Genomic DNA, 12,585 nt, shown 5'->3' with positions numbered 1-12,585 from the left:
AGCTCTCTCTCCCCCGTGAGTATGGTCAGGACCTAGTGACTGGCTTCTGAAGAGCAGAAGGCAGCAAATGTAATGGGATGTCTTTTCCAAGTTTGAGATATAAAACACTGAATTCTGCCTTGCTCCTGTTCTTGGGCTCTTCTTGTTCCGATAAACCAAGCTGCCTTGCTGTGAGACTCCCTAAGGAGAGTCCCACGTGTCAAGGAACTGCATCCTACCAGTGGGCTGAAAGCACATTCATTCCTAGTTGAGCCAGAGTATCCAACTGAGCTCCTCTGGATTCTGGAACCATAGAAGCTATGAGATCTTAGGTGTCTGTTGCTATAAAATAAAATAAATAATAAAATATTAAAAAATAAAATAGGCCCAATAGATCTACCTTATAGAGTTATTGTGAAGTGCTTACTGGCTCAAAATAAACACAATATAAGGTACTATTTTTACTGTGTGAGCTACACAGTATCTAAAACTACAGAATGATTCCCATACACAGGCGCCCGTGTGCGCGCACACACATAGAAGGCATGGGAAAGAAATAGACTAAAATGTTATCTGTTAGCTCTAGGCGATATAGAGGATCTTTACACTAGATGTTTGTCTTTAAAATAAAAGAATAAGTATAGTAGGCATCTTTCAATCACATTAACTGTGCTAATATGAACAGAGGTGTAAAGATTCATGAAGTTACTTATGATTGGTGCCAAAGGAATTATGCATCATTATTTGAAAGCTGCTCTGTAGTAGAGTTGTCTAGCTAGTGATGGAGACTTCACCACTCCTCAGTTTGGAGTAACTTCCAAAAGCCATGGAATAGAACTGACATAAACCATGAAATCAGTGATTCCCAAAGTATATTTTAAGACCCTTGGAAGTTGGTAAGACCCTTTCAGGGAGTTTGCAAGATCAAAAATATTCTCAAAACAATACTAAAATCTAGTAATTTGAAGAGTGATCTCCAAAAATTGATGTCTACCCGGATACGTATGAACGTGACCTTTAGAAATAGGGTCTTTATAACCGTAATTAGTTAAGATGAGGTGATGCGAGGTTAGAGTGGGCCCTAAGTACAGTGACTGTTGCTATATAAGGATGCAATGTGATGAAACAGGAGGTTGTGTGACCACAGAGGCAGAAATTGGGATTTGCCTGATGTAGCTATTAGCCAAGTTACCCTGAGGACTCAGGCTAGTGCCAGAAGCCAGGACAGAGGCAGGAACACATTCTCCTTGAGCCTCCAGAAGGAACCCAGCCCTCGGTCACCTTAGCTTTCAGACCTTTGGCTTCCTGAACTGCAAGGAAATGAATATCTTGTCTTCAGCCTCCCTCCCCTAGTTTGTGGTGATCCGTTATGGAAGCCTCAGGAAACTGGTAGATTTTGATACCAGGAAGTGGGGTGTTAACTGGAGCAAATACTCAAAAATGTGGAAGTGGCTTTGGAATTGGGTAATGAGTAAAGGCTGGGAGAATTGTGAGCAACGTGAGAAATTAAAAAGTCTAGGTTATCTTGAGATGACTTGGTAGAAACATGGACTTCTAAGCCACTTTGGGGATGGCTCAGAAGGAAGTGATAGGGACAGCAGAGAAAGCTGCTGTCATGTCACCTCAGAGAACTTCTACCTCATCATGAACAAAATGTCGATGGAAATAGGCACATTAAACGTGCTTCTAGTGTGACCTCAAATGAACATGTCGTGGGACACTGGAGGAAAAGTTATAATGTGGCAGAAAACTTGGCTGAATTATGTTCTGCTTTGGGGTTTAAAGTAGAACTTGTAAACACTTGCATTGAATGTTTCGCTGAGGTTTCTAAGCAAAATATGGAAGATGTGGCCTGGTTTCTTGCTGCTTCTAGTAAAATGTAAGGGGAAAGAAATCATTTGAGGAAGGAACTAAAGAGCAAAAAGGAATCAAAACATGATGAGTTTGAAAATTGACGTTATATCCATACTGCAAAACAATGCTAAAGTATACTCTGGAGCAGTCACCAAGGGTGTGTGTGCTGGAGAGATTAGGTTTATGACTACAGATACAATCAGGCATCTCAGCAGAAGCCAGGAATAGAGGTGCGGTTATCCAGGAAGGATCTATGGAGAAGCCTCATGTCTAATGATGTGGATCTCCGTGACATGCATGAATACTGACAGGTTTTTGAGGATGTAATATCAGTAGAAATACTCCTGGTTTGGCCTGACAGGGACAGGGAGAGGACAAGATAAAGGAAGGCTGCCAGACTTCTGGGATTCTATAAATAGGAGATGGGCTACCCAGAGGGTAAAATGATATCTGGGCTGAGGACGAGAGGATGGGGCCAACAAGGCTTCTGAAGGTCTAAAGGTTGGGGCTGGTGAAACCTCTGTAGGGCCCAGATGGCATGTGGATCAAGCCATAAATGATTATTCTAAGGTCTTGAAATTTCATGAAATTTGCCTTGCTCTGTTGTACCCTTGCTTTAGACTAGTGATTCTTTATTCCTTCCACTTTCTTCCTTTGGGAGTATCTACCCTATGCTTTTTCCACTATGGTATGTTGCAAGCTGATGGCTTATTTTCTAGTTTGATGCATCTTCCAGTGGAAGGGAGACCAGGCAGGTCATACCAGAGTCTTACCCAGGAAGGATCTATGGAGTATATGGGTGATTTATATGGGTGAGACGTGAAACTCTTTGAGTTGAAACCTATGTTGATGAGAATTTAGATTTGGAATTAATGCTGGAATGGGTGAAGAATTTTGGGAATGTTGGGATGGAATGAATATATTTTTATACCAGCAGCAGATTACACTGGGTTTGTCTCCACAAAATTTATGTCTATCAGAAACTGTGAAGATGACCTTAAGATGACATTCAGGATTATGGTAGCCCCTAAATGAAATGAGTGTCTTTCTTTTTTTTTAAATTTTTTTTTAATTTTTTATTTATGATAGTCACACAGAGAGAGAGAGAGAGGCAGAGACACAGGCAGAGGGAGAAGCAGGCTCCATGCACCGGGAGCCCAATGTGGGATTCGATCTCGGGTCTCCAGGATCGCGCCCTGGGCCAAAGGCAGGCGCAGGCAAACCGCTGCGCCACCCAGGGATCCCGAGTGTCTTTCTTATAAGCACAGAAACAGAAATATATACACAGGGAAGGATGCTATTTGAGACAAAGGCAGGGATTAAAGTGATGTAGCAATAAGCCAAGGAACACCCAAGAACTTCTGGCAACCACCAGACATTAGGAGAGAGGCATAGAATGAATTCTGCCTCAGTCTCCAGAAGAAATACCCCCACTCCAACTCCTTGATGTTAGAACTCTGGCCTCCTGAACTGCAAGAGCATATCTGTCATTTTAAGCTATCTGGTTTGTGCTACTTTGTCATGGCAGCCCTAAGAAACTAATGGAGATTTGTTAGATCAGCTCTAGGAAACTAATACAAGATGCTATGAGCATCCAGTGGAGTTTTCCAGAGACTATGTGATGTCTGATATCATGACAGCAGGTGTGAGAATCCAACTGTGCTCTATTAAGCCAGACATTGAAGAAATTTGTAAAAAATGTAAAACAATGTCCCATGAATAATACATTTTTGTTTTGAAAAATATTTTTCATTTAAAACATCTATGTTAATATACTGGCTTTATTATGGTTTTTACATTGAAAAATTTTCCCAGTTTTAATTCCAATTTGGTAAATGTGATAGATATGACCCACATGAATGAAAGCTCTTTGGGATCCTTAATAGCTTTTAAGAATATTATGTCCAAAATGTTTGACAACCACGGGCTTATTTGTAAATTTTCAAGTCCAGAAGGACATACTGGTGTAGGTGCTCCTGCTTTTTGAAAGGTCAGCTTAACATTGAAAACAGTGCTTCTAAGAACAAACTTTAGGATCACATTGAAGTAGGTTAGATTTTTACATCATCTACTTAAGATTCTCTGAGCTTCAGTTTCTTTCCTTCCTTCCTTTCTTTCTTTCTTTCTTTCTTTCTTTCTTTCTTTCTTTCTTTCTTTCTTTCTTTCTTTAAGATTTTATTTATTCATTCATGAGAGACAGAGAGAGAGAGGCAGACACACAGGCAGAGGGAGAGGCAGGCTCCATGCAGGGAGCCCGACATGGGACTCGATCCCTGGTCTCCAGGATCACACCCCGGGCTGAAGGCGGCGCTAAACCGCTGAGCCACCTGGGCTGCCCAGTTTATTTATTTATAAAGTAGGAAAGATAATATCTAATTATTAGTAGTATGAGGATTCAATACTGATACTGTTTATTTATTTATAAAGTAGGAAAGATAATATCTAATTATTAGTAGTATGAGGATTCGATACTGATACTGTATATAAAGAAGTAGCTATTATAGTTATTTAAAACAAGTATTTCCATCCCACCAGGTTAAGTGCCTTATTGGTTTCTGGCTGTAAGAAGAGAGGAACAAACATGAGGTCTAAGGCCTCACATCTGAATGGCTGACATTAAAGTTCCCATTTGTTACTTACTGGACCTAATGTGGAGAAATTTTATGGGACATGAAGACTCCAAGTGTAGAGGAAGAAATCGTAGAAATCCTCTGGACCATGGGATTTTCTTTTCCCTGAGGAAAATCTTTTGGTCTCTTATCATAATTGCTGCTTGTCAACACTGGTAAAATACTCATTAAGGACTATGACTGTCATGACCAAATGATTTGTGTATACAAACTCAGATAACATTTTAGAATCAGAACCTCTTCTCTAGCATCTTTAGCTCCATACTTTTCTATGAAATGTGAATTCTACAGATTCAGGCTTAGGGGATGAAGGATGGATATTGATTTCTTGGAATGTCTCCTGTCCACCCAGTGTATACTTCTCTGCTGTGTGGTTAGTCTCCCTAGAGGAGCCATCAGTCACCATAACCAGGTCCCAAATCACATCAACGTCCAGATGTCATGCTTTTTTCTGTGGGGAAGGGATAGATCTTGGGAAATGGGCAATGAATTCTCACTATTGACATTAGAAGTAGATAAAAGATTCAATAAAACTCTCTTCCCCATCTATATGTGCCTGATAGATGGCCTTTAATCTATGAGTAAGGAAATAGATAGTACTGGCATAAATGCTAAATGACTTGATTGCTGTAACCAGCAGCAGGGATCAGGTGCTCTGGATCAGCATCCAAACACCTGTGTAAAAAGGATATGAAGATTGATTTAATTCCTAGAGGGAAAAACTGGTTCTTTGGTTAAGTTCCTTCTATTACTAACAGAAGAACCCTGCCATCAATATAAAATAAAAAAAAAAAAATCACATCCACAGTAAGGTCTTTCTGATCACCCCATTTTAAATTGGAATCTTCCTTAACATTCCCTGTACCGTGTTTCCTATTTTTCATTTTTTTCTATTGTACTTATCAGCACCATTGTAGTCCACATTTTACCTCTTTTGTGTACTGTCTCTTCTCCCACTGGAAGAAGCTACATTGAGGGCAGGCATTTTTGTCTCTCGTTCACTGTGCCTAGAACAGTTCTTCGCACATTAGTGACACCTTTGAAATAAGTGAACAAGTGAATTCAGCTCCATTTCTACTGAAATTAGGGTCATCTGACACAAGTTCTCCTAAATCTCCCCTTCACCCCCAGAATGTCTAGATCCTTAGCCATCTTCACCCGCTTGCTTGCCCTTCAGCTCTGTTCTGGACTAACCTCTTTCTCTCCTTTGGACACTGCTGCTTCAATTACTTCCTCTCATTCATATTTTTAAATCTTTCTCTTCTGATCCATTCCCTTCAGCCAAATCTAGCAATCCCACTTAAATCTGAATTCTTGACATCTCTATGCATTTGTCAACTATGCCCATGTTTTTCTTGAAATTCTTTCCGTGGCTTCTGAGCTATTTCTTGGTTTTCTAATTGCTTACTCTGTCTCCACTGCTTCCTCTCCTCCTACTCCCTAAGCAGACCCAAAATCTCTGCTCCTTTCCCATACTTTCAATTGTCACCTTTGTGTAGATGATGCTTAAAATTACTACATCTCCATCTCTAACTCCCCAGTTGAGACCCAGTCCTACATATGCATGATTCATTACTTGAGCCCAAAACCTTGGAGTTGAACTCTTGTCTTCTTACTTCCTTCTATCAAAGCGTTCCACCTCAGATTTTACAGCATCCCCACCACCTGCCAAGTACCTTTCCATCCATGTCTCTTTCACTATTGAGACATGATAGTTCCTGTCCTTACACTTGGCTTATTGAAGTGGCCTTCCAATGGTTCTTTGCTTCTATTTGTATCCAGATGCTCTTCTTCAACATATCCAGCAGAGTAACACTGGATTCATTTTTACAAAAATATATTATTTCATTTACTGGATCAGAAATCTTCAATGATTCACTCTTGCTTATATAATAACGTTTGATCAGGGATTCAAAATCTTCCACAACTTGATTCCAACCAACTCCCCCATGATGTTTCCTAATACTCCCTAAGTTCTCCACAAATTGAACTTCCTACCCTTCCCAACAGCTCTCTTCTTGCTGTGGATTTGTTCATTCCTTCTATCTTAAGTTTCCTTTCATCAAAAGTTTTCGCATTTTATAAGACCCAGCTCAAATACCAAATTGATACATAACACAAAGTACTATATGCTTCATGTCACTGGAGTACAGAATAATATAGGAATCAAGTGTGAAGACTTTATTTCTGCTTCTAGATTATAAGTCTTTTGAGAGAGAATCCAACGGCCATTTTATATATGATAAAATATTCCATACATTACCTTGTGTATAATAGTTTACTTGACCTCTGTAGGTATCCATATGTAAGACACACTGATATGAAGGTGTGTATGTGTAGGAATATCCATTTATCCTTTATAATAAGAAGGTATCTTCTGTTCCCTAACAAGATTATAAGTTTGTTTTGATGACAAAGATTTGCTTTTCAAAACCGTTCTGATTGTCTGATACCCCATAGATAGCCATTAACCTTGGCATTTATGCAACTCAGTTACCATGCGTGTACTGTGTAACAGGCATTTTGCTAGATGCATACAAAGATGAATGAAGACACAGTCTTCATCTTAAGAAATTTAGCTCTATGGTCTTAAAAATAGAATTAATGAAGCTATGGAATACGGGAGCAAGGAAGTTAGGGAATAGCATTTTGACTTCTCATTTCCCCTTGCTCAAATGTAATTTTTGCTCTATTTGTGACTACTTAAGTTGAGCTTTAAAGGATATTTGCTTCCACAGGTAAGAACAGGACTTCATGCTCAGTCATAATCTCAATATTGTGTGAGATGTGTGTTGATCCCTTGGTACCATCCTCTCCAACAGCCATGGCAAATAACTCCACTTTCAGTTCTGTTTGCAAACCAGCCGCCACCTACGGGACACAATGTACCTTTAGAATCAGACATATCTGAGTTCAAATATTGGTTTTAACATGAATTTGGGCTAAGCTTTTTAATCTTATTTTCTCATATATAAACATGGCGCTAATGAATGATCACTGTTATGACATTTAGAGGAGTTACTTTGTAGATTAGTTAGGTAGAATTTCATGGAGCAAATGGGACCCAAGATAAATTGTTGAAGAAGAAAACCAGGTGCTATTTAGGAAGAAGTGTAAGAAAACTAAATGCCAGTATATCACTGGTGGTGATGCTGCCACCACTTTTACAATTCCCATAATTATGCTGTTTCTTGAATGTTAGCAGTGGATTTCTTTATTATTGTTGTTGTTATTATTATTATTTATTCATGAGAGACACAGAGAGAGAGGCAGAGACATAGGCAGAGGGAGAAGCAGGCTCCCTGCGGGGAGCCCGATATGGGACTTGATCTCAGGACCCCATCCCAGGACCCCGGGATCACGACCTGAACTTAAGACAGATGCTCAACCACTGAGCCACCCAGGTGCTCCAGCGGTGGGTTTCTATGGATATCCTTGTGGATAAAGACAAATGTAAACCAAGAGAGTCCCTGAACCCCACAACTTCCCCTGTCCTGCCCCTTGGTTTATAGTGTTTCTTTCTTTCTTTTTTTAAATCAAATTAGCCTTTTTTCAATCATTAGTAAATAATAAAAACTTTAAAAAATGTTCATACTCCACGGTGTCCATCGAAAGATAAATGGATAAAGAAGATGTGGTTTATGTATACAATGGTTTATAGTGTTTCTAATGGAGGACCTGTGATGTGACAAAGCCAGTAGAGGGAGACAGAATGAGCTTAAATGCCAGACTGCTTAGATCTGAAAGCCACGTGGAAGAGGTCTGGACCAACTAAGAAGAAACCCGATATATAATGAAGAAGAAACACAGCAAGGAATGGGCTTCTTGCCTTGTTCCTTAAAGAGAACACTGGCCAGGAAAGAAAGAGCTGTTTGTATTCCTAAACTGCCTCTCCAGGAGGTAGGTTAAAAAGCAGACTTGAGAACAATTATCTGGAAAAAATACATCAGAAACCACCACATGGAAAGCAAATAGATATCAATATATATTTTTTTCAGTATAGTTTATAAATAATAGAACTGAAAAATGTCTCAACTTTTTCAACAATGTGCTTGTGAAGGTCTGCTTACTGGAGGGTATCCAAGTCTCCATGTCTGAGAATCAGGCCCTTCGCCCTGGAGCCCAACAATGAGGGCGGGGCTGGGATGACGCCACTCTGCACAAGGCAGCTGGCATCCCGCCACGACTCAGGTCTACCCAGGCTCTGGGCATATTCATTCAGTGTTGGCATAAAACCAAGCTGAACAGTGGTTAGATTTACATATGGAGAAGTCTATAGATTATATTTTTGCAGAGCCAAAACTTACTGTCAAAAAAATAAAAAATACTAACAGCAGAGAGTGAGCTTCAAAGAATACATGCTGGGTTTTTAGTACCTACAAAAGTTGATCCAACAGTCATTTTGGCTTTTGGCATCACCCCTACTTTAAATGAAAAAAAAAATCTGCTAAATTCTCAGAACAGTGGAAGAAGAGCTTGCTTTAATTTTTGTTTTTGCATTATGTTGCAAAGTTTCTGGAATCTTGACATGGTACAATGATGAAATATGACAGAGAGGTACTCATGAATTGGTGGATCTTACCCCAAAGTATATTTCTGTTTGAAATCGCAGCCTGCAAACTACCATATTACAGACCATAAGATTTTAGGGCTGGAAAAGGACTAAGAAATTATCAGGTCCAAGCAACTTCTTTTGCAGATGAGGAAAGCAAGGTAAAGGGGGTTAATTAACCAACAACCTCACAGAGCTGATGGTGGCACAGTCACAAGAAGCCAACTGATTTTGCACCCTATCAAACTGCCCCTACTGTATCAATGTACAATTGTGGCTGTTTTAAGATCTTGGGACTCCATGGACTCCATGTGCTGGTTATGGAAGTGGATGCCTTTGCCTGGTATTCTCATTAGTTCATGTGTGTCCCTGTCTGTGATGAACAATCATGTGTCTACCAGATGTCTTCACTTCATTCAGTCACTTAGTTATATACCTTGAGTCCCATTATGTGCCCAGCTCTGGGAGCAACATAAGAGTCTACTCATGTTTAACATCCCTTATACCCTGTCCCTATAAGTAGCATTCAGAGTTTGTTGAATGAAATGGAAGGAATGTGAAGATGATGCACTGACCAAGGAATGAATGTTAAGATTCACAAGTGTGATTTTATTATATCTTTTATACTATTTTATATATTTTGCGTATTTATATATTTGTAAACTTTTGTTTACTTGATACTACATTTCTGAAATTATAATTTAAAGTAAGTGGCAATATAGGGATTTTTTTTTTATTAAATACCCCATTTGGGGGGGAAATGTATCAAATAAAGTTAGAACAAGTTGACATTAAAATTGGTGTTTTCGGAGGTCTTTGGAGACATGAAGCAGCTAATGACTTTAATATATTACTATTTCTTAGAATGTCATTAAAATTCTCTGGCAAATAGCAAAAGAACAAGCCAAATTTATATAAAATACAAAGGATAGACTATTTATTTTTCCAAGGGACTTTTCATTTAGCAGAAGAATTTATTACAGGATATCTTCAGGTAATCAGCTCTCCTAGTGCATGTCAAATCATATTTAATTTTTAAAAAGGCATCTTTTCCATATAACTGTATATGGCTGTAGTATTGGGACAAATGAGTGAACTTCAGAAAAGTTTCCATAGCTGGAAGTTTAACTATTTACGCATAGGATTTGTCTCATGGCTATTACCTGCAGTCAGCGATGTCAAGCCACATGGTGTACTCATACCAGGAATCTTTTGCTTATGATACTAAAAAAATGAGACTTATACATGATTTAACCTGAATGTATAGAATGACTTAGCCCACTTCCCTGGAAACATGCACACACGGACATGCACATACATGGGCGCACACAACAGAGAGCGCATAGGACTTACAGGTCCGGGTTTGTGAGTCACTTTCAGTCCTGTGCTGGGTGGGGGCTGCTTCACCCTAAATCTACCAGGGAAAAAGACGGGAATAAGTTTATGCCATAATGAAAAAGCAATGAATAGACTGGGATGTTATAAAATCAGGAAGGTGTTAATGTTTGCTACAAAGGAGGAAGGGGGGATTCCATACCATTAGGAGAAGAACCCAATAGTCACTTGGGAAAGGGATCTGAGGCCATTTCACAACTGCCTTTCCAACAACAGTTTTCATCAGCGTCAAACAGACTCCAATCCCAGTTTCAACCCTCTGTTATTGGATGCTGCCGAGCAGCTTGGGCCCAGGCAGACGGTCGTGAATGTTTGGCTGGTGTGTGCACTGCAGCGTGGCCGCCAGCGTGAACACCAATGCTGAGTGCCAGATCATTAAGCTGAAGAATAAAGGCTCTTTTGGAAAGCAGTGGAGCATGGGAGCCAGTCTTGCTCTGTCGTGGTATGGGGCTTGCATGTTTGGGGAGAAGAGAAACAGAAAAGGCTCAGAAAACATTGGAGAACTTGAAAGCCCCAGCTTGCACGTGGTGCCTCTTGATCTCTTTCCCTGCCTGTGGTTTGTGGGTTCTGCCTGAAGGTTAAAGACCTGGAGCAAATTAAAATGCCAGGGAAAGCCTACCTCCACTTTTGACCTTAATCCTGCTCTTTCTACTATCAACTTCGCCGCCTGTGCTATAGTGGCTGAATTTAACAAGCTGAGGAGTGAAATCTTGCAAGCTAAAATTCTATACTGAGTAGATAGGATCTGCGTGGATGAGTTTCACTAGTTTGAAGTTGATTCTCTATTTCTCCCCACCCATTCTGTGGGCAGCAACCAAAAAAAAAAAAAAAAAAAAAAAACCTCAATAATGTCTGATCTGGTGGTCTGATTGTTTCTGAGGAAACACACGTGATTCCTGAAGCTGGGTAGTTGCCTCAACCAAAACGGGATGTTGATCTTTTAAACTGGATGCATGTGTAGCTTTGTTCTGTCTGATGTCCATTTTCGAGTTCAGAATCACAAACTGGAAGGACTTGCCACTTACACTGATCATAACTCTGCAACTGAAATATTTATTGCACTTTTTATGTGGGGAAAACCCCCCCACATTACACTGAAGTTTAATTCAAAATAGAATATGGGAACTTTTGTAACGAGGAGCTGCCTAGTATAGACATAGAATATACTGACCCAGTGGGAAGGACTGAACTCCCGCACAAAGCAGTGACCCACAGCCATGCTGACAAAGCATCATGCCACAAACAAACAGGCCCACAGGGGATCTGAGATCCAGCCTTGCTCTAGCCTACAAGACCTAAAAACATGTTACTTTGATCCTCTGTAATAATCTCTAAGGTCTGTCTCTACAAGTTCTATAATTTTATTGATCTAGAAACAAAGGACTCTTTTTCTTGTCACTGAATGCCATATATAGTGTATTTTCAACTAGGAGGAGAGGTTGTGAGTTATGATCAAGTTAGATCTTCAGAGGCAAAATGGCCCTAATTACTCAGGTTTGGTTTTTTTTCCTTTTTGCCTCAATTATTCAGAAATAATGTAATGAAAGTCACTTTTAGGTCAGAAAGTGCAAACATGTCAGCTGGTATTATAGTTGGTGGTGGATTTGAGAAACAGACTTTTTGAATTTTGTGCACTAATTACTGTAACACTTGTACAACTTCCCCTTTACTTTTTGCTACTGTTGATCAGCCCTTGAGTCGCTTCTCCCAAAGTATGAATAGGAATTCATGGGAGGGCCAAGAAGCACCCACCACATGGTTGAAGTCTGATAAATACTGAACTGGCAAAGAATGAATGAATGCATGAGTAAATGATTGTATGAATGCTGTGAAGATTCAGGAGTCAAGTTTGGTTCAATAAACATTCAAGGATGGAGGTAAGCCAAAGATAAGTCCCTGCATAGGAGAAGGTGACCTGCACAGGCATCTGGTGCCTCAGCCTCACCTGCAGAAGTCCACTCCCACGTTCTTGAGCTTTACAGTGGTTGCGTAGGTGTGTCCCTCTTTAAGCACGCCAAACTTCACCGATGGTGGGATCAGGTGGAAACCAAAAGGGGATGAATTCACATTATTAATGGCAGCAGATGCAACAGAGGATGTTTTCACTCTTCCTCCAACAGAATCCTGCACCTTTGTGTGAAGAAAACAGTAGTCAAATCAAAGGAAACGATTTCT

At 39.9% G+C, this 12,585-nt stretch overlaps 1 protein-coding gene across 1 annotated transcript in view; it reads right to left on the bottom strand.

The window, feature by feature from the left end:
- Positions 1–3,598: 3,598 nt before the first annotated feature.
- SPAG17 (sperm associated antigen 17) overlaps positions 3,599–12,585 on the bottom strand; it is a 208,677-nt gene continuing 199,690 nt past the window's right edge. The window contains exons 45-48 of the mRNA XM_072766779.1: positions 12,356–12,540; positions 10,369–10,429; positions 7,190–7,334; positions 3,599–4,618 (exon numbers count right to left, since the gene is read on the bottom strand). Of these exons, the coding sequence (XP_072622880.1) occupies positions 4,479–4,618; positions 7,190–7,334; positions 10,369–10,429; positions 12,356–12,540 (531 nt within the window). The 3' untranslated portion in view covers positions 3,599–4,478. The remainder of the gene's footprint in view (positions 4,619–7,189; positions 7,335–10,368; positions 10,430–12,355; positions 12,541–12,585) is intronic.

Source organism: Vulpes vulpes, chromosome 8, assembly GCF_048418805.1.
Source record: "Vulpes vulpes isolate BD-2025 chromosome 8, VulVul3, whole genome shotgun sequence".
NCBI classification, from domain to species: Eukaryota; Metazoa; Chordata; class Mammalia; order Carnivora; family Canidae; genus Vulpes; species Vulpes vulpes.
This window is presented reverse-complemented; position numbering and strand designations above follow the sequence as displayed.